Source organism: Culex pipiens, chromosome 3 (assembly GCF_016801865.2).
Source record: "Culex pipiens pallens isolate TS chromosome 3, TS_CPP_V2, whole genome shotgun sequence".
Taxonomy (NCBI): domain Eukaryota; kingdom Metazoa; phylum Arthropoda; class Insecta; order Diptera; family Culicidae; genus Culex; species Culex pipiens.
Genome location: NC_068939.1, coordinates 165162729 through 165189653, shown reverse-complemented (window position 1 = coordinate 165189653; position 26925 = coordinate 165162729). Strand labels below are relative to the sequence as shown.

Below are 26925 nucleotides of genomic sequence, written 5' to 3'. Positions count from 1 at the left end.
GATGCTGCAGTTCCTGAAGGCCCAGTGCTTCGTCTTGGAACGCTGCGAAGACCTGAACCAGAAGCAGCCAACGGTCCAGCCTAAGCCGGTCGTCAAGTCGACCCAGAAGTCGTACGCCATGTCAACGTCAGAGTTCGAGATCACATCGGAAGACAGGTGCGACATCTGTGGCAATGACCACAAGAACCACGCTTGCCCAGTGTTCAAGGAACTTCCGATGCCGCAGAAGCTGGTCAAGGTTCGGGAGCACAACCTGTGCTTCAACTGTCTCAAGAGGGGACACCCCAGCAAGAAGTGCACTTCACCTGGAACCTGCTCGAAGTGCATACTACGCCACCACAGTCTGCTCCACTCGGAAGGAAGTCCAAGGCCGGAACGGAAGGTAACTCCTCAAGTGCCACCGGAACAAGCTCCGGAGGTCCAACCTGCAGAAGCAGCTCAACTGACAACCGCCAGTTGTCACAACGAGACGCCAACCCAACAAGTGCTGCTTCTCACGGCTGTGGTGGACATAATGGACAGAAACAACAAGGCCCACCCCTGCAGAGTTTTATTGGACAGTGCGTCACAAGCCAACCTGATCTCGAAGTCCATGGTGGAGTCGCTGGGCTTGAAGCAGTTTCCGTCCAACGTCACCGTGGCAGGCATCGACAACACGAAAACCCACGCTTCAACTGGCAGCGTGGTCCAACTACGTTCGAGGTACTCCAGCTTCAGCGCCAACGTCAAGTGCTTGGTAACGGAGAGGGTCACGGCCGACCTTCCCACATCCGCAGTGAACGTCCGCAACTGGGAGCTGCCGCCTGGAGTACAACTTGCGGACCCGTCTTTCCATCAGCCAGGAAAGGTGGATCTACTGCTGGGTAATCAGTTGTTCCTGAAGCTGCTGTTGCCCGGAGAGGTCCAGTTGTCGGAGCACCTGCCAATGCTACGCGAGACTCAGTTCGGCTGGGTCGTCGGTGGCGTGTGCGATGAAGAAGAAGAAACAGCAACAGTGGTTCACTCGCACATGGCCATACTGGAAAACTTGAACCTGGAAGCAGGCGAAGCCAAGATCATCGCAGAGAACTTGAAAGTCGACAAGGCGGTGTTCGCCTCCGACGGCATCCCGCAAGCGTTCAAGGAATCGCAGCTAATCCAACTGTGCAAGACAGGTGGATTCGAGTTGCACAAGCCGGAAGCCGAACGCGAGGAGCTGGTCAGCGTTGGAGGAACTGAAGTCAACGAGGTGATCAAGGCTCTTGATCTGTTGTGGAACCCCACCGCAGACAAACAACCTTTCCGGCCGCTGCCATGTATGCGAGCTGGGCGGCCAAAGACATCTCAAGTGTTCTCACTCGGCGCGAGCCTTTTATCCTTTGTGGATTCAAACCTTGACCTCAAGATGATCCGAGAGCCGCGTAGGGTGGTGGCTACGAACGCAGCTGCTGACGAGCTGCACAAGTACGCTGACGCGTCAAAGCACACGTACGGAGCAGAACTGAATTTGAAGCTGGTGCCAAAGACGGTCAACACGATTGCACGGAGTGAGCTGCTAGCCGCGCGCTTTTCACACATGCTGGTCAAGAACGTCTTGGTGTCTTCCCGAGAACTGCGGTGCATCTACGCCTCCGTCGTACGGTTCGGCCTCACCTGCAAGAAGAAGGTCAAGAAAGGGCGGGTAGAGCAGCACTGGAGGCTTGCCGCCAAGGTGGCCAGCCGAAGACTTGAGATAATAACGCACACTAACCTGGATCTGGGCAACATAGTCCGAGTCGTTGACTTGCGGACACGTCGCAAAGTTTTGAAGCGGCCGATCCTGTACAACGCCGCTTCCGGTGGGGAGGATGTTCGGGCTGAAACCTGTCAGTCCGAAGAAGATTTTTCGTTTGAGCAGTGTCGCACCCCCCGACTACTGCGATCGATAACGACGAAGGTGGCAACACGGCGTCGTTAGCGACGAAGCGCAAACGAGAGAGAAGGAGAGAACGACGCAACGAACGCACCCGCTTGTGGAGAGTTTTTTTGGCGCGAAAACGGACGAGTTGCGCGATTGTTGGTGGAAGCGTCGAGTCGAGGACCAAGCAAGTTCGCCGCAAGCAGCCGAAGTGATCGGACGGAAGTCGCCGCCGCGGATCGCGAGTTTTTCGGAACAAACAATTTACATTAAAATTAGTTGCTAAATAGATGTAGTAGAGAAACTCGAGTGTTTTAATCGGTGTTGCTTGCGATAATCCGACCCTCCCAAGTGGTTCCCCAAGTCCGCCAAAATAGTGCAAAAAATACAGTCCACAAATTGAACTCGAATTCGGACAACTGTAGTTATATAATATTTTTTCAAATAGATTGAAATTGTACTTCACAAATCCAAAAATACTTTAAAAGGCAACATTAAATTTACGAAAAGCATTTTGTCGATTTTTTTCACATCTGGCTTAACCCACGTAAAAAAAATCGACAAAATGTTAAATTTTAAAGTTACAGCACGCTAATGCTTAGAATTAAAAATTTTGAACCATTTAAAATTTCAGACCAGATTCTGAAATTTTGAAAATATTTTTATTCGAGAGATTGAAAACATTTACCAAGATTTCAATTTTTTTGGAAATGAAAATTGAACCAATTGTGGCTGAGATATCGTCAGTTGAAAAATTGGCCTTGTGAGAAAATTCGTTAAAATGACTCGCTTTGCTCTTTTTTCTCACTGAAAAGGCTGATTGGAAACACTTAGAAAATTTCAATTCTTTGCACCACAGTCCAGACTCGATTATCCGAAGGTCTTGGACAAATTTAACTTTGGATAATCGAATCACCAATTTTTTTTTCGTTGTCTTATTTTGATTGTCAAGCTTAACGTGAAGACTTCCATCATTGTCATGATTTTTTCTTCAAAGTTATAAATTTTGCGTCGCTTTCAATATTTTGACAAAATTCCTTCAACAAGTTGTTTAGAATAGTGCCCTACACAAGCTGATTCCTTTTGGTAACGATTCTCCCATTCCTTGTTAAGTTATGGAAATCGTCATTAATCAATGATTGCCAACTAGGACGTCAATGACTGTGCCACAAAATTATATAAATTTTGAAGCACAATTGATTTAGATCAAAAATTCCTTCAGTGGCTAAAAGAAGGCAACAACCGGCACATGCTGATTCCTTTTGGTGCTGAAATTCGTTAAATTGAAATTAATACACAATTTTTAATAGTGATGATTAATTTTCTTCGAAAATGATCAACGGCTTCACCTTAAGTATGACTCCTAAACTACACTAAAGTGATTTTAAATTTGTAAATCCAAGATATTATGTGAAATGAAATGAAATAAAAAAAATCCAAGATGGCGGCTAAAATGGCCGCGATAAAAAAAAATTAAAAATGTTAATTTTGTAATTTAATAGGCAATCAACTATTAAAATTTAACTGTAAATTTAACAAACTTTCGGATAATCGCACTTCAGATAATCGAGTCTGGTATTTATCCGAATTTCAAAGAATCAAAATGAAAATTCTAGAGAACTACTTATCTGCCGTTCTACGCATAATTGTCCCATGTTCAAAAAAGTGCAACTGAGAAAAACGCGATTGAAATTTCTCGACCGGTTTTTGTGTTTCTACGCATAATTGTCCCGTGAGTCCCTATTCACCCCATAAGTCTCTAATCATCCCAGTTAGCAGTTTATCACTCTTATTTGTAGTCCTCTTGCTATACAATAGGTAATCAAGACACAATACTTCGTAAAACTGATAATTTCGTGAAAGAAAATACTTGGTGGGACAATTATGCGTAGAAGTACAACGTCAAACTAAACCTGACAAAAAGTCAGAATCGACCAAAAATGACATGGGACAATTATGTGTAGAACGGCAGTTATGCACATGAAAAAATATTTTATGATATGATATGGACACTACTTTTAGAAAATCTTGCAATATACTTAATTTTTATACGAAATTAACCCTTAAATAGCTGTTACTTTAAAATGATGCATTTTAAAGAAAAAAAAATGAGGTACCTTTCAGTTGCATATTAACAAATTTCATTTTGGATAAAAAATGATTTTCAAGTTTTTCAGTGGACATTTCAATATTTTTCAATTGAAAAAAAAACCAATGATACAAAGTGCCATCTTTGTTTTTTTGAAAGACTTCAGCAATACTTTAGCAAAAAAAAAAAAACATCCAAATGAAATCTGTTTCCGATTTTTATGGAGTAATCGGGGAAATGTTCCCTTTGTGTCAATTCATGCCGATTCGCTGAGTCGAGGATTTTATTATTTTTAGGGTGGATGACTCAATTTCTGTCATTTTTCTCAGAAAAGCGATATTTGAGAAAACGTCGTTGAAATTTTGTTTTAAGAGAGAGCTGTCAAAATTGTATTGAGTGAATTTAAACTAGTGTAGACGACGTAATAGAGCAAATGGTCTTATTTCGACTTGTAAAAAGTATGAGAAAAATGTCAGGCAAATAACATGAATACTACTAGTAATTTTGTTGTTTTTTCGTTTTTTGTGATTTAAACCCCGCTCAGGGTGAGAAATTAAATTGACCAAAGAGGTATCAAAAGAGTTTTGAAACTTACCTGATGAAGGATTGTTCAAGTCAGTCACAGCCCTCGGTAGTGGTATTTGGGAGTCGGATGTTGATCTAAGTGAGGGGAAGACATATAAATTTAGGTTAGCAAAATTGGTATTCCAACGAAGTTATTTTTGCAAAAAAGAAATTAAAAAAATAATTATTTTCTACCATAACCAAAAGTTTAGTGAAAAAAACAAAACTAAAGAGAAACCCAATTGTTTGTAAGAACAAGAACAATACCTAGTCGTGTGATTATGCGAGCGATTATTTGGCAGTTCTTGCTGTCTAGTGTTTAAGCTTAGTGTCGAGAGGGAGGCCGGCAGGGGCGACCGCTGCAGATCACTGCTATCACATGCATATCTGGGGTGCGTGCCCAATGGAGAAGTGGGAGTGATTTTTGAGACAGAAACAGAGAGAGAAAAGAAGGAGAAAGACAAAAACAGGGTTAAAAACACGAACACACACCACACGCACTTGTCCTGAAAAGTATGCGGTTAGTAGTGAAGCAAGCGATTAAGAATCTATTAGTTCCATCTGTTGGCGTTTTAGAGAGACGCCCTGGTTGCCTGCCTTTTGGTGTTTTCCACCCCAAACAACTACATTTGGTTGCCTAACTTCAGGCGCTTTTGCCCGATTTCGCCAACAGATGGGCGAAATCGGATGAATGCGCCTGAAGGTAGGTTGTTTTGAGGAAAAAAACGCCGAAAGGTATGCAACCGAGACGATTCCAGGAATGACTAACTGATGGCACTGATTTTGCCTTACGAACCAACGCAAAACGCAAAAGAACCGATCGAGCGGAACGAAACAACCCATTTTTCAAGGTCAAACCGGACTTTTTGAGGCAATTTTGGTAAATTTGAACGTGAATCGACCATGCTACGGAAAGTTTGGCATTTTTATTATTTCATTTTCGTTTTTTGAAAGTGTTAAGTTTACAATAACAGTAATATCACAATAGACAATTGGGATTGACTTTTGGCTGATGACTACCGCTTGGTTCGTGCTACATTTTGCGTTGGTCTGTGTTTCCATTTATTTGTATTCACTTCCACAAAGCAAACAAAGTTAAATCTATTCTACTTTTTGAGGTTAGAGCGAAAGAGAGCGCGTGGGATCGGCGATCTGGAACGCGTTCCGGAAGGGTTAAAATGGCACTCCTACTACACAGTAGCAAAACATCCTCCAAGAACCGTTCCAAATCCGTCCCCCCATAAAAAAAGCTAAACGTAGATCTCGTCGTACTTTATGTTGGTGTACTCCCGGCCGACCTGCAGGCTCTGCTGCTCGGCCCGCTTGCGCTGGAACAGCGTCTGGATGTAGTGCTGCACGGCGTAGTACACGAACTTGTACTGCGCCTCGGTCTGGACCATGCCGGAGCGCTGCGAGCGCACCATCTGGATCGTCCGCTGGATGTCGATCTCGCAGTCGAGGCCTGGAAACATTTGGGAATAATTTTTTTTTTTAATTTGCGTATCATTTTAATTGCTTTAGGTCTAAATTTATTCTTCCTTGTTAAAATAACATAGAAAAAATATCAGAAAATGTGCTTAAATAACAGGTTTCGATATTGTAAAATCAAATATATAACATAAATGAAAATAAGAATTTTAAAATCTGAATTTTAATGTTTTGGAACATGGATTTTAGAACTTTACAATTTACAATCAGAATGTAAGAATTTTGATAATTTCGATATTTTCAATAATTTAGATAGTCAAACCTTTCAGAATTTTCAAAATTTTCAGAATTATCAGAAATTTGAGAATCTTGAAAATTATGAGAATCATGAGATTTAAAAAAAATGAGAATTTTGATAATTTTCAGAAATTACAGAATTTTGAGAGTTTTCAGCGTTTTCAGAATTTTCAAATTTTCAGAATTTCAGAATTTTTAGACTATCCAGAATGTTCAGAATTATCAGAATTATCAAAATTTTGAGAATTTTGAAAATTTTGAGAATCATGAGAATTATGAGATTTTTGCAAATTTTGATAATTTTGTAAATTTTCGGAAATTACATAGGGGAAATCTACCCATTTTAATCCTAATAAGCGGTCGTGTATGAATGATGCTGGATAATCTAGAGTCTCCCTTGAATTTTACTAAAACCAAGTACACCAACGAGTAGAGCAAGTTTTTGTGAACATTTCTGTTTATTTTCACTTTCACTAAAAGTTATTCTATTTCTTTACCAAGCATTTAACAAAAAAAAAATCCCAAGGGTATTCTAATCGAGGCGAATGCATTGGGCCACGCCCATTTTTCTAATATCGGCTTAGTTCTTTTTTCTTCCAACACTCTGTCGAGTGTTGCCATTTGCGCTGACATTTCAAACGAACACTCACGAAAAGTGGCATTTATAGGGAAAGTTTCCTGGCATCGCTGGCTGTGCTGCTGGTGGTGTTGACGGCCAGCCTTTGTTCTTTTTTGCCTTCGTCTCTCGCTCGGTTTTCTTCAGCCTTCGAGTGGAATGCAAAGTGAAAATTGAAACGTCAAACGACTTGGCGCGTTTGTTTTTTTGATGGCGCTTGCTAATTTATTACATTTTTCGGGATTATTCTTCACGTGAGTGCCTTACTAATGATCAAAAGAACATGTTGCCGGTAGTTGGAAGCAATTTCATATCTTAAGCGCCGTGAAAAAGTAAGCGAAAGTGAAAAGTTAATTTTGGCGATATTCATTAAGCGTTTGAGGGATTCTCGTGTGTGTCACTGTGTGTGCCAACAAAATGATGAGAAGTGGTCTCGCAAAATACAAATTATGATCAAAAGTGCATTAAATGTGATCTTTTTGGCCAGTAAGTGGCATACATTTGCGTGCTTACTCGAGGCGGTGCTGTTGCTGGTAAGTTTATAGCCCAAATAGTATTTTTGGAGCTTTAATCGAGCATCAAACTCTCCATATGACGAAGATAGGTGTTTGATTGGAAAGGGTAGATTTCCCCTAATTTTGAGTTTTCAGAGTTTTCAGAATTTCCAAAATTTCTTGTTTTTTTCAGAACTTTCAGAAGTTTTAAAAATTTTATATTTTTTAGAATTTTCAGAATTTTTGAAATTTTCAGAATTTTTAAGAATTTTTAAATTTACAGCATTTTTTTAAATTTACATAATTTTTATTTTTTTTGGAATTTTCAGATTTTTTAAAACTTTCGGAATTTTCCGAAATTTTAGAATTTTTACAATTTCCAGAATTTACAAATTTCCCGAATTTCCAGAATTATCAGAATTTTGAGAATCTTGAGAATCATGTAAATTTAGAGAATTTAGTTGATTTTCGAAAATTACAAAATTTTGAGTTTTCAGAATTTCTAGAATTTTCTTTTTTTTTAATTTTAAGAATTTTAAGATTTTTTAGAATTTTCAAAAAATTTCGATATTTCAAATTTGAAGGATTTTCAGATTTTTAAGAATTTTCAGAATTATTAAAATTTTGAGAATCTTGAGAATTATGAAATTTTCAGAAAATAACAAATTTTGAGTTTTCAGAATTTTAAAAAATTTCAGAATTTTTAATATTTTCAGAATTAAAAAAAAATTAAGAACTTTAAGAGTTCGGAGAATTTTGATGGTGAAAATTAAGAAAATTTTGAGATTTTTTTCAGAATTTTAATATTTTGAGAATTGTGAGGCTTTCAGAATTTTCTGAATTTTGAGAATTAATAATTTTTAGATTTTTCAAAATTTTAGGAATTTTAAGAATTTTTAAATTCACAGAATTTTTAAATTTTTTGGAATTTTCAGATTTTTCTGAATTTTTAAAATTTTTAGATTTTTAAGAATTTGTAAAATTTCCAGGATTTCCAGAATTTTCGGAATTATCAGAATTTTGAGAATCTTGAAAATCGTGAGAATTTAAATTCTCAAAATAGATTTTCGGAAATTAAAAAAATTTTAGAATTTTGAATTTTTATAGTTTTTAGAATTTTTGCAATTTTTATAATTTGATTTTTTTAGAATTTTCAGAATTTCAAGATATTCTAGAATTTTCAAAAAAATAGAATTTTAAGAATCTAAAGGATTTTAAGAATTTTTAGAATTTTCAGAACAGTCAGAATTATTAGAATTTTGAGAATCTTGAGAATAAAGAGATTTTCAGAAAATACAGAATTATGAGAGTTTTCAGCATTTTAAGAATTTTCAAAATTTAAAATATTTTCAAAATTTTAAATATTTCAAGAATTTTAAAATTTTGAAAATTTGAAGAATTTTGAGCATTTGGAGAGTTTTAATATTTAAAATTTTTAGATTTTTTTCAGAATTTTAATATTTTTAGAATTGTGAGATTTTCAGAATTTTCTGAATTTTGATAATTTTGAGAATTTCCAGAATTTTCAAAATTGTATGAATCATCAAAGTTTTCAGAATTCAGAATTCAACTTTGACAATTTTGACAAATTTGGACAATTTGGACAATTTGAACAATTTGGACAGTTTGGATAATTTTGACAATTTTGTCAATTTTGTCAATTTTGTCAATTTTGTCAATTTTATCAATTTTGTCAATTTTGTCAATTTTGTCAATTTTGTCAATTTTGTCAATTTTGTCAATTTTGTCAATTTTGTCAATTTTGTCAATTTTGTCAATTTTGTCAATTTTGTCAATTTTGTCAATTTTGTCAATTTTGTCAATTTTGTCAATTTTGTCAATTTTGTCAATTTTTGCAATTTTGTCAATTTTGTCAATTTTGACAATTTTGACAATTTTGTCAATTTTGTCAATTTTGACAATTTTGATTATTTTGACAATTTTGACAATTTTGACAATTTTGACAATTTTGACAATTTTGACAATTTTGACAATTTTGTCAATTTTGACAATTTTGACAATTTTGACAATTTTGACAATTTTGACAATTTTGACAATTTTGACAATTTTGACAATTTTGACAATTTTGACAATTTTGACAATTTTGACAATTTTGACAATTTTGACAATTTTGACAATTTTGACAATTTTGACAATTTTGACAATTTTGACAATTTTGTCAATTTTGTCAATTTTGTCAATTTTGTCAATTTTGTCAATTTTGTCAATTTTGTCAATTTTGATAATTTTGACAATTTTGACAATTTTGACAATTTTGACAATTTTGACAATTTTGACAATTTTGACAATTTTGACAATTTTGACAATTTTGACAATTTTGACAATTTTGACAATTTTGACAATTTTGACAATTTTGACAATTTTGACAAGTTTGACAATTTTGACAATTTTGACAATTTTGACAATTTTGACAATTTTGACAATTTTGACAAATTTGACAATTTTGACAATTTTGACAATTTTGACAATTTTGACAATTTTGACAATTTTGACAATTTTGACAATTTTGACAATTTTGACAATTTTGACAATTTTGACAATTTTGACAATTTTGACAATTTTGACAATTTTGACAATTTTGCCAATTTTGCCAATTTTGACAATTTTGACAATTTTGACAATTTTGACAATTTTGACAATTTTGACAATTTTGACAATTTTGACAATTTTGACAATTTTGACAATTTTGACAATTTTGCCAATTTTGCCAATTTTGCCAATTTTGCCAATTTTGCCAATTTTGACAATTTGGACAATTTTGACAATTTTGACAATTTGGACAATTTGGACAATTTGGACAATTTGGACAATTTGGACAATTTGGACAATTTTGACAATTTTGACAATTTTGACAATTTTGACAATTTTGACAATTTTGACAATTTTGACAATTTTGACAATTTTGACAATTTTGACAATTTTGACAATTTTGACAATTTTGACAATTTTGACAATTTTGACAATTTTGACAATTTTGACAATTTTGACAATTTTGACAATTTTGACAATTTTGACAATTTTGACAATTTTGACAATTTTGACAATTTTGACAATTTTGCCAAATTTGCCAAATTTGACAATTTTGACAATTTTGACAATTTTGACAATTTTGACAATTTTGACAATTTTGACAATTTTGACAATTTTGACAATTTTGACAATTTTGACAATTTTGACAATTTTGACAATTTTGACAATTTTGACAATTTTGACAATTTTGACAATTTTGACAATTTTGACAATTTTGACAATTTTGACAATTTTGACAATTTTGACAATTTTGTCAATTTTGTCAATTTTGATAATTTTGACAATTTTGACAATTTTGACAATTTTGACAATTTTGACAATTTTGACAATTTTGACAATTTTGACAATTTTGACAATTTTGACAATTTTGACAATTTTGACAATTTTGACAATTTTGACAATTTTGACAATTTTGACAATTTTGACAATTTTGACAATTTTGACAATTTTGACAATTTTGTCAATTTTGTCAATTTTGTCAATTTTGTCAATTTTGATAATTTTGACAATTTTGACAATTTTGACAATTTTGACAATTTTGACAATTTTGACAATTTTGACAATTTTGACAATTTTGACAATTTTGACAATTTTGACAATTTTGACAATTTTGACAATTTTGACAATTTTGACAATTTTGACAATTTTGACAATTTTGACAATTTTGACAATTTTGACAATTTTGACAATTTTGACAATTTTGACAATTTTGACAATTTTGACAATTTTGACAATTTTGACAATTTTGACAATTTTGTCAATTTTGTCAATTTTGTCAATTTTGTCAATTTTGTCAATTTTGTCAATTTTGTCAATTTTGTCAATTTTGTCAATTTTGTCAATTTTGTCAATTTTGTCAATTTTGTCAATTTTGTCAATTTTGTCAATTTTGTCAATTTTTGCAATTTTGTCAATTTTGTCAATTTTGACAATTTTGACAATTTTGCCAATTTTGTCAATTTTGACAATTTTGATTATTTTGACAATTTTGACAATTTTGACAATTTTGACAATTTTGACAATTTTGACAATTTTGACAATTTTGTCAATTTTGACAATTTTGACAATTTTGACAATTTTGACAATTTTGACAATTTTGACAATTTTGACAATTTTGACAATTTTGACAATTTTGACAATTTTGACAATTTTGACAATTTTGACAATTTTGACAATTTTGACAATTTTGACAATTTTGACAATTTTGACAATTTTGACAATTTTGACAATTTTGACAATTTTGACAATTTTGACAATTTTGTCAATTTTGTCAATTTTGTCAATTTTGTCAATTTTGTCAATTTTGTCAATTTTGATAATTTTGACAATTTTGACAATTTTGACAATTTTGACAATTTTGACAATTTTGACAATTTTGACAATTTTGACAATTTTGACAATTTTGACAATTTTGACAATTTTGACAATTTTGACAATTTTGACAATTTTGACAATTTTGACAATTTTGACAATTTTGACAATTTTGACAAGTTTGACAATTTTACAATTTTGACAATTTTGACAATTTTGACAATTTTGACAATTTTGCCAAATTTGACAATTTTGACAATTTTGACAATTTTGACAATTTTGACAATTTTGATTATTTTGACAATTTTGACAATTTTGACAATTTTGACAATTTTGACAATTTTGACAATTTTGACAATTTTGACAATTTTGCCAATTTTGCCAATTTTGACAATTTTGACAATTTTGACAATTTGGACAATTTTGACAATTTTGACAATTTTGACAATTTTGACAATTTTGACAATTTTGACAATTTTGCCAATTTTGCCAATTTTGCCAATTTTGCCAATTTTGCCAATTTTGCCAATTTTGCCAATTTTGACAATTTGGACAATTTTGACAATTTTGACAATTTTGACAATTTGGACAATTTTGACAATTTGGACAATTTGGACAATTTGGACAATTTGGACAATTTTGACAATTTTGACAATTTTGACAATTTTGACAATTTTGACAATTTTGACAATTTTGACAATTTTGACAATTTTGACAATTTTGACAATTTTGACAATTTTGACAATTTTGACAATTTTGACAATTTTGACAATTTTGACAATTTTGACAATTTTGACAATTTTGACAATTTTGACAATTTTGACAATTTTGACAATTTTGACAATTTTGACAATTTTGACAATTTTGACAATTTTGACAATTTTGACAATTTTGACAATTTTGACAATTTTGACAATTTTAAAGTTTTGGTTCAATCGATCTTACCTTCCCGATCAATCTGGTCCAGAATCATATCGATCACAATGAACGTTCCCGTGCGACCGATTCCCGCCGAACAGTGGACACAGATTGGGCCCTAAAATGGAGAATTGACATGACTTCACAATTCCAGGACAAACGAAAACCCGGATCTTACCGGCGCGAGTCCCTCCAGCTGCAGCTGCTCCTGGCGCGCGTTCACGTCCTGCAGAAAGTTGAGCACGCAGCCGGGGTCGGACGGGACGCCGTGGTCGGGCCACACCTGGAAGTGGTACTGGAAGATCTTGCGCTCGTCCTGCCCCCGCCACGCCAGCAGAAACTCCCGCAGCGTGTAGTCGGCGGTGCTCGTCTCGCTCAGGCAGGTCACCCGGGCCTGGCCCCACTCCCGGCTCTGCTGCGGGTCGGGCCAGTACTTTTCGCACTTCTTCTTGCCCCGCTCGATCTCTTTGGTGGTCATCACTATCACGCGGGTGTTCTCCTGCCAGATCATGTTCCAAAAGTCCTGTATCGTGTTCGCCAGGCAGCCCTGCGTCGCGATGTACGTCTTGAAGAGGTCCTTCTCGTCGGCGGCGCCGGTTCCACGGAGCAGTCCTCCTCCGGTGGGACAACCGCCGGCCTGCAGCTGCAACCGGGACGTCAACGATTCGTTTCGCTTGTGTTTGGACTAAAAAGGAGAAAAACTTGGTCAGAAATTTGAACGAAAAACCCAAAGACCGCACACTCAACCCTAACCTCATTCGCCTTCAACGAGCACTGGGAGCACGGTTTGCCGAGCAGTTGGCAGCTCTGACAGTTCTTCGTCGGTTGCTGGTTGATGCTGGCGTACGTCGTCGGAGTCCCGCTGCCGTTGGAGGTTGCGGACGCGGATGAGGTGTTGTTGCAGGAGGAGGAGGAGTTGTTGTTTTGCTGGGCCAGGTTCTCCGACGAGGAGCTCATCTCGTTCTGTTCCGATTCGGTCGGTTGCCGGATGTAGTTGGCGTTGATGTATTCGGCGCCAGGCGCGGAGCTGTCCACGTCTTTCAGCTTGACGCGGGTGTGGTCGACTGGAATGGAGAAGGAGAAGGAATAGAACATTGGAATTATTAATTTGATTATTTTTAGAATAATAAAACAATTTATTTATCCATCACAATAATTTGTTGTCACATTACTTAAATGTTAATTTTTTTTTAAAGAATATTGAATTTCACTATGATACATTTTTGTGAAAAAAATTATCTAAGTTAGAGAAATGGTAAAAATTTATATAGGGGAATTATATCCATTCCCATCACACTAAGCGGTGATGTCTGATTGATGCTCGATAACCTGCTAGTAGAACAGCCTTTTGTGAACATTTCTGTTTAATTTGGCTTTTACCAAAAGTAATTTCTATTTCTTTTACATGCAATTTACAAAAATATGTTTAAAGTCTTTTCTCGTCTCACGAAAATGCCATGTTGCCAAATCGATCGTAAAAGTTTATTTCCTAGAACATTTCTATTTTTGCAACAGAGCAATCATAATATATTAGAACCGGAATCAGATTTCAATCGAATACAATTAAACAAATTTTTATTCCAGTTTATTTCACTTTCAAAACATGTAAGCTTTAGAAAACATAACTTTGGAAAAAAAACACATAATAATCAAGGTTGTTAATCGATTAAATTATCGTTCGACGATTACTATAATCTATCGTTATCGCTATCGTTATTTTGATAATTCGATCGGCGATAATCTTATCGCCGATAATGGACGATAACTCGTTTTTTTTAATCTTTCTAAAATCGATATATTCAACAATATCATGTAAAATTTTCAATGCTTTCAATAAGAATATAAATATGTACTCAAATTTTTTCACAAAATACCGTATTTTTTGAAAATACTCAAAATTTTACAACTTGCAATACGGGTATCAAACGAAGCGAAATTTTGTATGCTTTTTTCAATATTTTACAGTTTTATTTGAAAAATACAAAATATTTCACAAATTATCGCATTTTTTCGAAAATACTCAAATTTCAAAATATGCCACTTGGGTATCAAACGAAGCAAAATTGTGTATGATTTTTTCACTATGTTACAGTTTTATTTGGAAAATACAAAATATTTCATAAATTATCGATTTTTTTCGAAAATACTCAAATTTTTGAAAATATGCAAATATGGGTGTAAGCATACAAAATTTTGCTTCGTTTGATACCCAATATTGTATATTCTGGAAATTTTAGTATTTTCGAAAAAATAAAGTAATTTGTGATTTTTTTTCCTGAAATAAACTCTATTAATGTGAAAAATCAAACCAAATTTCACTTCGTTTTATACCCATATTGCAATTTTTAAAAATTTAAGTATTTTCGAAAAAATACGGTATTTTGTGAACAATGTTAATTACATATTTAACTTTTTCAAAAAATATATTCCTAGTGAAAGCATTGAAAATTTAACATGAAATGGTTGAATTAATCGATTATAGAAATATTTTAAAAATGAGTTATCGTCCATTAACGATAACGATAGGTTATCTTTATTGTCCCGATGATAACGATAGAACTATCGTTATCGTTATCGAGCCTCAATAATTTTATTGTTAACAACCTTGAATAATAAAATTGAATGTTTTAGGCACATTTGTTCAAGTTTCTATTAATAAATACGACACATATTTTTCTACAAATGGAAAGGGGCAACTTTTGGATTGATTGAAAATTAGGGTGGTTCACGATTAGGGTTCGATTCGACAATCTAACTTTCCAAGAATATTTTTATTCACTTCTAGAAAGTTGTTGGGCATGTCAATCAAAGCAACTTTGTCGAAGACACCACTTTTTTATCTCGCAATATACGCCACCTACGACAAAATTTAGAGAAAGCATCAGATCAACTCTCAGGGTAGACCCTCAAAAATCAAAAATATAAAATATTCAAATAAACACATAGAAACCCAAAATATGAGCAAAAATCGATATTGTGACTGAGGGCAGATTCCGATTCAGCGGGCAAAATTACATGGAAAAACCGTTAAACAATTTTTGAAATTTCGTTACGGTAGTCCCATAAAAGTGTATGGGACCACCCTAACGAAATTTCAAAAATTGTGAAAATTAGAAAATCAGACATTTTCAAATGAAGATAACTTGAGTTTAAAGAAAAAAAAAAAGATTTTTTCAGAGTTTGCAGTGATCTCCCCTTTCGAATGCAACCTGGCGAATCAAATTTGGAGAACAGCTTAATGTTGGTATATCAAAACATTTTGGATAGTGGAAATGGGACCAACTCCTCAACCTCTCAAAAAATAAGAATTTCCGCTTGAAAACTGTTAAAATTTTAGCTTAGCTACAAAGTAAACAACCAATTCTAACTGTGTTTGTTTACTACCGGTGTGCGGGTCCATAAACGGGTCCCCGAAGGCCTTCCGAAGTTAACACCACCACCACCAGGGGTAATCAACCGCAGCCTGAGACCTCCTCCCACGCGCCTGCTATGTCGCGTATTAGACACAGCTGTCTTAAAACTGTCAGAGCGATTCAACGGTGCCTGATTTTATCACGATTTGCCATAAAAATAGCGCTGGAGCGACCGCTAACCTCCTCCAACTCCACCACAAAAGTGCGGAAGTGACATTTCTCAATAAAAACCACATTAATTTTTATTTCCATCTTTAGCCGCGGCTACACACTTTGCAGTTATTGAAACTTTGTTTGTTTTTATCCTCTCGCTTGCGGCTGATTTATTTCCGAAGGAGTTGGTTTATCGCTCAATCGCAGGCGGCGGGGCGTCCAAGCAACTCACTGTCAGTGACTTTGCTTCAACAGCATTATGGTTTGTGAATTCTTGACCGGCGCCACCTACTTTGTCCGGCGTTACGACGCCCCGGCAACGTCGGAAATTGGGTCCTAAAATGAAGCTTAGATTGCTGATATTATTGTTTACAGCGATAAAGCTTATTTTTCTGAGTACAATGACCCTTTGTACGACCACAAAGAGTTTAAAATGGTTTTTTAAATCAATTCTGAAAAATTAACCTGGCGGTCCTTCTTGACAGAAAAGCTCCAACTTGACAGCTCGTTCCAAGGGGACCATAGTTGATCCATCGAAAAAATGTTGTCTTGTCAAAAAAAAAATTGCATTAAAATGAAAAAAAGTGATCAGAAATGGGTTTTAATCGTGTTTTTTACCGTTGTACATAAAAATTGACATAGGGCTTTAGTACCCAATTTGATAGAAGCACGTGGTCTGTTGAGTCTGTGACAGCTAGATGACGTTGTTTGCTGAGTTTTTGCGATCATTTGGTGACATTTTTGTTATTATTGGGGAAATTTGCTCGTTAAGTGGCTTGAGGGTAATTTGAAAAAGTCTCATTAAAGTTGAGGAGCTTGACTAGAAAAAGTAACTGCTTAAAATGACAGTTATTAAATGGAAATAATGTTCCAGGGATCAAATCCCGTTTGGTTCTCTTGAAATAATCCAAATCTGATCAAACTATACTTTTCGATAATTTCGTTACCGGCCCCACTGGCCGTAAAGGTAGAGGCAAAAAATTACAAAGAACAAGTGAACCAACAAGCTAGTAACAGCACAACCAACAAGAACATGGACAAAACCATGCTTCGTACCGGCCGGTACCGCTTGCAGCCGGTTCTTCAAACTGCAAAACCCCTTTGATTGCCTCGCTTTGTTTCTCTGCTGCTGCAAAGGTCAGCGCTGTCAATAAATATCTATTAATAAAGGAACGGACCACGCTCGTTCAATATTGATTGAGTTATGTAGATTGGGCGCGCGATGATGGCGAGATTTCGAACGAGGAAACAATAAATCAATACAATATACTTGTTGGCAAGTTTGGGCACTTTCTCGGCCAAGGTCATTTTGCCTGCAAGTGGAACACTATGCGTCTCCATCGATATAAACTACTCGACGCAATTAGACAGGTTAAGTCCGGTTCCAAAAGGGACACTGCTAAATTACACTCAACGTCATTCAACGTCTAGCCATTTTGTGTGACTGACGGAAAACAGATTGAATAGCTGACGGGGGAAGAATTCGCAAACGAGAGCAATTTCCGAACTCATTTACATTTCACCCTTCCTCAGACGCAGCAGGGCAGACAGACTCCATCGTGAGCGTCACCGACGGCGGCGTCACGTCACGTCCTTGACCCTTTGCTCGGCTGTGACCGGGCTTGCACAACCTGAGGATGCCAGCTTTTAAATTCTTCTTTCTTTTGAAAGATCGGAAAGACACTCAGTTGAATATTTTTGCACTTTTTGTATTTTTGTAGCGGTTTTTGTATTTTTGTATTTTTGAATTTTTGTATTTTTGTAATTTTGTAATTTTGTAATTTTGTAATTTTGTAATTTAGTAATTTAGTAATTTAGTAATTTAGTAATTTAGTAATTTAGTAATTTAGTAATTTAGTAATTTAGTAATTTAGTAATTTAGTAATTTTGTAATTTTGTATTTTTGTATTTTTGTATTTTTGTATTTTTGTATTTTTGTATTTTTGTATTTTTGTATTTTTGTATTTTTGTATTTTTGTATTTTTGTATTTTTGTATTTTTGTATTTTTGTATTTTTGTATTTTTGTATTTTTGTATTTTTGTATTTTTGTATTTTTGTATTTTTGTATTTTTGTATTTTTGTATTTTTGTATTTTTGTATTTTTGTATTTTTGTATTTTTGTATTTTTGTATTTTTGTATTTTTGTATTTTTGTATTTTTGTATTTTTGTATTTTTGTATTTTTGTATTTTTGTATTTTTGTATTTTTGTATTTTTGTATTTTTGTATTTTTGTATTTTTGTATTTTTGTATTTTTGTATTTTTGTATTTTTGTATTTTTGTATTTTTGTATTTTTGTATTTTTGTATTTTTGTATTTTTGTATTTTTGTATTTTTGTATTTTTGTATTTTTGTATTTTTGTATTTTTGTATTTTTGTATTTTTGTATTTTTGTATTTTTGTATTTTTGTATTTTTGTATTTTTGTATTTTTGTATTTTGTATTTTTGTATTTTTGTATTTTTGTATTTTTGTATTTTTGTATTTTTGTATTTTTGTATTTTTGTATTTTTGTATTTTTGTATTTTTGTATTTTTGTATTTTTGTATTTTTGTATTTTTGTATTTTTGTATTTTTGTATTTTTGTATTTTTGTATTTTTGTATTTTTGTATTTTTGTATTTTGTATTTTTGTATTTTTGTATTTTTGTATTTTTGTATTTTTGTATTTTTGTATTTTTGTATTTTTGTATTTTTGTATTTTTGTATTTTTGTATTTTTGTATTTTTGTATTTTTGTATTTTTGTATTTTTGTATTTTTGTATTTTTGTATTTTGTATTTTTGTATTTTTGTATTTTTGTATTTTTGTATTTTTGTATTTTTGTATTTTTGTATTTTTGTATTTTTGTATTTTTGTATTTTTGTATTTTTGTATTTTTGTATTTTTGTATTTTTGTATTTTTGTATTTTTGTATTTTTGTATTTTTGTATTTTTGTATTTTTGTATTTTTGTATTTTTGTATTTTTGTATTTTTGTATTTTTGTATTTTTGTATTTTTGTATTTTTGTATTTTTGTATTTTTGTATTTTTGTATTTTTGTATTTTTGTATTTTTGTATTTTTGTATTTTTGTATTTTTGTATTTTTGTATTTTTGTATTTTTGTATTTTTGTATTTTTGTATTTTTGTATTTTTGTATTTTTGTATTTTTGTATTTTTGTATTTTTGTATTTTTGTATTTTTGTATTTTTGTATTTTTGTATTTTTGTATTTTTGTATTTTTGTATTTTTGTATTTTTGTATTTTTGTATTTTTGTATTTTTGTATTTTTGTATTTTTGTATTTTTGTATTTTTGTATTTTTGTATTTTTGTATTTTTGTATTTTTGTATTTTTTGTATTTTTGTATTTTTGTATTTTTGTATTTTTGTATTTTTGTATTTTTGTATTTTTGTATTTTTGTATTTTTGTATTTTTGTATTTTTGTATTTTTGTATTTTTGTATTTTTGTATTTTTGTATTTTTGTATTTTTGTATTTTTGTATTTTTGTATTTTTGTATTTTTGTATTTTTGTATTTTTGTATTTTTGTATTTTTGTATTTTTGTATTTTTGTATTTTTGTATTTTTGTATTTTTGTATTTTTGTATTTTTGTATTTTTGTATTTTTGTATTTTTGTATTTTTGTATTTTTGTATTTTTGTATTTTTGTATTTTTGTATTTTTGTATTTTTGTATTTTTGTATTTTTGTATTTTTGTATTTTTGTATTTTTGTATTTTGTATTTTTGTATTTTTGTATTTTTGTATTTTTGTATTTTTGTATTTTTGTATTTTTGTATTTTTGTATTTTTGTATTTTTGTATTTTTGTATTTTTGTATTTTTGTATTTTTGTATTTTTGTATTTTTGTATTTTTGTATTTTTGTATTTTTGTATTTTTGTATTTTTGTATTTTTGTATTTTTGTATTTTTGTATTTTTGTATTTTTGTATTTTTGTATTTTTGTATTTTTGTATTTTTGTATTTTTGTATTTTTGTATTTTTGTATTTTTGTATTTTTGTATTTTTGTATTTTTGTATTTTTGTATTTTTGTATTTTTGTATTTTTGTATTTTTGTATTTTTGTATTTTTGTATTTTTGTATTTTTGTATTTTTGTATTTTTGTATTTTTGTATTTTTGTATTTTTGTATTTTTGTATTTTTGTATTTTTGTATTTTTGTATTTTTGTATTTTTGTATTTTTGTATTTTTGTATTTTTGTATTTTGTATTTTTGTATTTTTGTATTTTTGTATTTTTGTATTTTTGTATTTTTGTATTTTTGTATTTTTGTATTTTTGTATTTTTGTATTTTTGTATTTTTGTATTTTTGTATTTTTGTATTTTTGTATTTTTGTATTTTTGTATTTTTGTATTTTTGTATTTTTGTATTTTTGTATTTTTGTATTTTTGTATTTTTGTATTTTTGTATTTTTGTATTTTTGTATTTTTGTATTTTTGTATTTTTGTATTTTTGTATTTTTGTATTTTTGTATTTTTGTATTTTTGTATTTTTGTATTTTTGTATTTTTGTATTTTTGTATTTTTGTATTTTTGTATTTTTGTATTTTTGTATTTTTGTATTTTTGTATTTTTGTATTTTTGTATTTTTGTATTTTTGTATTTTTGTATTTTTGTATTTTTGTATTTTTGTATTTTTGTATTTTTGTATTTTTGTATTTTTGTATTTTTGTATTTTTGTATTTTTGTATTTTTGTATTTTTGTATTTTTGTATTTTTGTATTTTTGTATTTTTGTATTTTTGTATTTTTGTATTTTTGTATTTTTGTATTTTTGTATTTTTGTATTTTTGTATTTTTGTATTTTTGTATTTTTGTATTTTTGTATTTTTGTATTTTTGTATTTTTGTATTTTTGTATTTTTGTATTTTTGTATTTTTGTATTTTTGTATTTTTGTATTTTTGTATTTTTGTATTTTTGTATTTTTGTATTTTTGTATTTTTGTATTTTTGTATTTTTGTATTTTTGTATTTTTGTATTTTTGTATTTTTGTATTTTTGTATTTTTGTATTTTTGTATTTTTGTATTTTTGTATTTTTGTATTTTTGTATTTTTGTATTTTTGTATTTTTGTATTTTTGTATTTTTGTATTTTTGTATTTTTGTATTTTTGTATTTTTGTATTTTTGAATTTTTGAATTTTTGTATTTTTGTATTTTTAAAACTGAGTGTAGATGGCGTCTGCCCGGCAGCACTTTGCTGATTGCAAAAAATGCTCTCTTTTGTGCTCTGTTTGAAAAAAGTACTTTCTTTACAAAGCAGCATTCATTTAGGCGCATTCACGCAAAATAATCCCCTGCAAGTATGCAACACAAAACCTTGATAAAAAGTACTCACAGGGCAGAATGTTCTTGTAGCGATTTTTGACCCGGTTCTCGTTCCGTTGGCCCTCGCGCCTCGAGAACGTGTGCCGGCACTCCTGCTGCTGCAGAGATTCAAACTCCTCCCAGAAGCCACCCTTGCCGTAACAGTGGCTGCCGTTTTCGCGCTGCAACTGCTCGACCCGGGCGTCGATTCCTGCGGCGGTGATGCGCGTTGCGTTAAAGGGTTGCCGCAGGTGGACCACCGTGCCGCAGATCTCCACCATCGGGTTGCGCTTGTAGTGCTCGATCAGCTCGCACAGCGTGCCGAACTTTTGGCCGCCGCCGACGTCGTACTTGTTTTCCTGGGGGGGGGAGGAGAATACAGATTGGTCAAAAATAACAGGTAATGACATTTTATAGAATTTTTATTATATTGCAACTTAATTTCAACTAAACTTTGGAAGAGAAATCAGAACTTTTGCTCATGGATTAGTTTCGTTCTATGTGAGTCAAAATGTTAAGTGTGATCTCAGTAGCTACCCTCATTGTTTGAAAAAAGTAAACAAAAAAATCACAGCACCAACAGTAAGGACTGGAGCCTTAGCCCACTCGGCCATCAGACCGATGTAAAGCTGTTAGGATAATCGCATCACAGCTAAAAAAGTAGTAATCCAGCTGCGTGTGAAATATGTGGCCCATCAGTATGGGAAACCTACTTGACCGAAATGTCAAGCCCAAATATGCATTTATCCTTTCAGCTTTACATCGGTCTGATGGCCGAGTGGGCTAAGGCGCCAGTCCTTACTGTTGGCGCTCGGTTTGAATCCCATCGGTTGCAACTTTTTTTTTGTGTTTGCAACAATTGTACATGCAGTGTGTAATATTAAATGTTTATTGTGACGAAGGTGATGTGCATGCTTTTGCATGCGATTTTACCATAGGATTTTTTGCTGTGTAAGCTTGACATTTCGGTCAAGTAGTATTCCCATAGGGGGATGGCGTCGCTATTTTTAGACCACGTTTTCCACTTTTTCTCATCGAAACCGACTACTTTATCGACTTCATTTTGCTGGGCGAGATAGAACGCCGTCTATTTTTAGACGATGACTCAGCAATTTTCCACTCTTGCGCTTAAAAAAACCAGGTGGCAGCACGATGTAACGCCACGTCCCTATACTGATGGGCTAAACATTTCAGGGTGTAAAATCACATAAAATTGCATAAAATAATGCAATATTTATTTAACACCCAGGCCTTTTACACGCAGCTGGATTACTACTTTTTTAGCTGTGTAGATTTTGTGAAATGTGATCCGTTCACAGAATCTTCTCTGCGGTTAACATTACGCAGTAAGGCTGGCCGCTTTAATTTTTGTTTTACATTTCCGAGTGTTCTCGGATGTTAAATTAGATTAGATTAACTTAGACAAGATTTTGTTCTATTTAGCAGGGTGCCCAGAACATGATTTTTTTTTAGCACAGCTCCTCTTAGAGCTTCTTTTACGAATTTCATCGATAAAAATATGTTCCAAGACCAAACAATCCCAATAGTAGGATTTTTATGAGGAGTTTAACAACTTTGCTCAAGAGTCAAAAGCGCTGCGACCCTATCCTGAAAAGTTATAGGCTGAAATTTGGTACAAGAGATTTCAGGAAATTGCGTTTAAATGGTGGAGCATGAGATTTTTTTTTGAAAAGCTGTCATTCACATGTTTTAGAGCGTCAATAAAAAAAAAAAAACAACAACGGTATGTAGAATTTTGTAAAATATTTTTATTGGAAAAATAAAAAAAAAACACGAAAGTTTAACTTTTAGACATTGAAAATTAGATTCTAATATTTATAAGCCATAGAAAATTTAGTGCTATATTGGTTTAAAAACCAATTTATTATTTTTTTCGTAGAGCTAAAATTTCAAAATATTTTTTTTTCAAGGGATCATAGATATAAACCAAAAAATGTATTTTTTAATGCCATAAAAATATGAGTTTGCTTAAGTCGTTTTTTTTGTTATTTGTTATTTTTTGAGTGATTTTTGTGCTAGAAAGTGAAGAATGTGTAAATCTTTTTAGAGTGTATCTATTTTTTTCCGGATTGTCCTCAAATTGAATTGAATTGAATTGAACTGAAAATACAGATTCTTGATTATTTAGATACCTTTCAAGGATTGAAAGAAGCAAATTTGGTAAAGATTAACCTGTGGCTGAAAATTATGAAAACAAATATTCCCATACAAAAATTCCTCTTTTTTAACGCTGAAAAATTTTCAGGATCAGCTTCAGTTGTAGAAAATTATTTTTTCCTATGAGAATCACACTTTTGAGATTATTAAAATGGAAACAGCGTGGTAGTCAAATATTTTTTTCAAACATGTTTTTATCCGAAATGTTGACAAATTTGCTCATATTTGGCTTAGAGGCTTAAAATAGGCCAAGAAATAAAATTTCAAAAAAGTGTCCACGTAGTTAAATGATGGTCCCGTAATTGCAAAATGGGTTTAAAATGATCGGGATTTTGTCCTACATTTTAAAAATTATAACACATATTTTGATAAACACTCCTATTTTTTTTTACAAAACTAGATTTTTTTTAAATTCTAAAAACTAAAGTTTTTTTTTTTATAATATGGGTATCAAATGATAAGGTTTTTTCTCAATTATTTCGAAAACAATAACATTTTTTTGAAAATACTCAAAATTATCACAAAACTACGTATTTTTCTAAGATGTTCTCAAAATTACAGTATGTTACAATATTTTTTTTACATATATTTCAAAAATTAAAAAAATACTTTTTTTACAAAACTATTAAAAATTAAGTTTTTTTACAATATTGATATTCGGGATTTTTTTGATTTATTTAAAAAAAACACATTATTTTTATAAATACTCAAAATTTTTACAAAAATTCGTATTTTTGAAAAAAAACCGTTTTATGGTAAAAACTAAAATTTTGAGTATTTTTTTTCGAAAGTCCGTAGCTTTGTGAAAATTTTGAGCATTAAAAAAACCATCGAAATGTATTTAAAATTCACTATCATTTTACACCCATTTTGTAAAAAAGCAAAAATTTTAATATTTTTTCAAGGATACGTAGTTTAAAAAACAATATTTCACAAAAAATATTATTAATATTGAAATGTTTCAAAAATTTCCGATCATTTGATACACATATTACTGAAAATTGAAATTTTCAGTATTTTCTAGAAATAACGTAGTTTTGTGAAAATTTTGAATATTTCAAAAATGTGTCGTATAATCGAGAAAAATTGCCATTCCTAATCTAATCAAATATAATCTAATCGAGAAAAAATTGCCATACCTAAATACATGAAAACACGTATTTTGTCAAAAATGTAATTATAATTGCAATGGATAACTGATTCCAAAACATTATGCACGCCTCGGATTTGCATCCCCCATATTCGGTGCTAAACCGAGGCATGTCTAAGAGTGAAATTTTAAAAACTTTTTTTTTTTATTTTGAAGAGGCTGCTATACTATTCTGCTAGCATAGAAATACATCTCAATTCACAAAATAAATTTTTGCCAAAAAATAAATAAATTTTCGCCATAAAATTAATTCTGAAAAAGAGATCCGAATTCAACTTTGACGATACGTTTCAATAAATTTGTTGTTAATCTCATGATTTTTTCTATCAATAACAGCTAATGTTTTATAAACTTGAAGCAAACCTCAATTTCATTCTTTGATTTTTTTTCGTGGGAATTTGTTTGAACAGCAAAAATATTCAAAAATTCTAGAATAAATAAAAATTCAAAATAGTACCATTCACCTCTCACCGAAATTTGCGTCACTCATTAAAGATTCCAATGACACTCTCCTCGAGACGCACTTGTCCCATCTCTATTTGTCACACCTCGCCATTCATCCAAATCAGTCATCCAAAAGTAGCATAGAACTCGCGACGCATTTCCACCCGGCAAAATCCGCCACAAATGGCGGAACGGAAATCACTTCCACCTCTTATGACCAGTCGCATTAAATCATTTGGCTGCGACGTCAACTTCCACCTTCACCTCCACGAAAAACAAGAATTTAAAACAGACGACGATTTTTTTTTAACTTTGCGTGTGTCTTAATCATCGCTGGAGCAAGTTTGCGCAGAGTGACGATGCCGGTTTGTTGTGTTTCGAGTCCCCTTTCACCTCCCTCCAACTGGCTTTTCAACTGCGTTTCCCCTTAAGTCTATACCAAGAAAAGTGACTGTTGAGGTGTAGTATTTCTTACTACAATGCATATTAGTCATAGTGAGTAAGGTGAAGAACTTTACCGATTATGGTGGATGGTGGTCACGAGATGTTTAAAAGTCCTCTGATGAGTCAACTTCTAATGAAACGAAGTTTGAAAGAAGTTTGCAAAAAGAAAGAGGAGGATTTTGGAAGTATTAATGCTCCACTTTTTTAAGAGGATAAGGGAAAATCTCCACGATATCCTCAAAAAAGTAAAAACAGAAAATGATTAGTTTGATAATGTTGATTTTCCACTTTTTTAAGGGGATAAGGGACCATCCATAAACCACGTGGACACTTTAGGGGGGGGGGGGGGGGTATGGCGATTGTCCACGATCCATACAAAAAAGTTTTTTTTTGTATGGACGATTGTCCACGAGGGGGGGGGGGTTCGAGATTCCCAAAAAAGTGTCCACGTGGTTTATGGATGGTCCCTAAGGGAAAATCTCCATGATATCCCCAACTAAGTTAAAACAAAAAATGATTTTTTTTTTGTTGATGAATGCAAAATTGCAGCTTCAATTTGATCTGATTATCTTGAATTTTAAATTTTTAATCTCTTAAAAGCAACATAATCCAGTCCACCATTAAATTCCTCTACTCAGAATCAATTTTCTGCCCGTAATCCTCACAATCTCAGGAATGTCCATCCTGTCTTCTTCCCTTAACCATATTTTTAAATCTCCGTTCGAACTAGACAACAACGAAAAAATCTCACATCACGAAAGCAGAACAAAAAAAACCTTTTCAAGGTCCTCCTCCGACCGGACTCACAAATAGATATCACTGGACGCGGTCATCGTCTTCTGCTTAAGTCGCCGGACTTAAGCACCATCTTCGTCTAGTGGGGAAAAATATGTTGACTTGCCGCTTTAGGCCATCAGCCTAATCTATCTTGCAGAGCGTCCAACACCAGACGATGGTGGTTGAGATGCACTGAGAAAAATTCTCGCTTGATTTTTAAGGGGTTGAAATTATGACGAGATTTTCAAACTAAAGTTTTTTTTTAGAAATTGAAGTGTGATAAAAATTTTGATGTTAAGTTTCAAGAAAAAATATTTGAATTGTTTTTTTAACAGTGTAGTACTCACGTCAGAAAAAAGCAGAATTTTTTTTCAAAATACCTCGGTTTTAAGCTTCAATAAGAAAAAAAGATAACAAGT

General features: G+C 32.2%; 1 protein-coding gene across 2 annotated transcripts in view; it reads right to left on the bottom strand.

Moving 5' to 3' along the window:
* Positions 1-26925, bottom strand: part of LOC120418785 (tyrosine-protein phosphatase corkscrew-like) — a 57344-nt gene that overhangs the window by 5073 nt on the left and 25346 nt on the right. Inside the window, exons 3-9 of one of the 2 annotated variants that reach the window (XM_039581266.2) lie at positions 21545-21872; positions 13398-13708; positions 12823-13329; positions 12672-12762; positions 5802-5991; positions 4797-4916; positions 4561-4625 (exon numbers count right to left, since the gene is read on the bottom strand). In XM_039581266.2, the coding sequence (XP_039437200.1) occupies positions 4561-4625; positions 4797-4916; positions 5802-5991; positions 12672-12762; positions 12823-13329; positions 13398-13708; positions 21545-21872 (1612 nt within the window). The remainder of the gene's footprint in view (positions 1-4560; positions 4626-4796; positions 4917-5801; positions 5992-12671; positions 12763-12822; positions 13330-13397; positions 13709-21544; positions 21873-26925) is intronic. The other variant, XM_039581274.2, reaches the window with a different exon arrangement.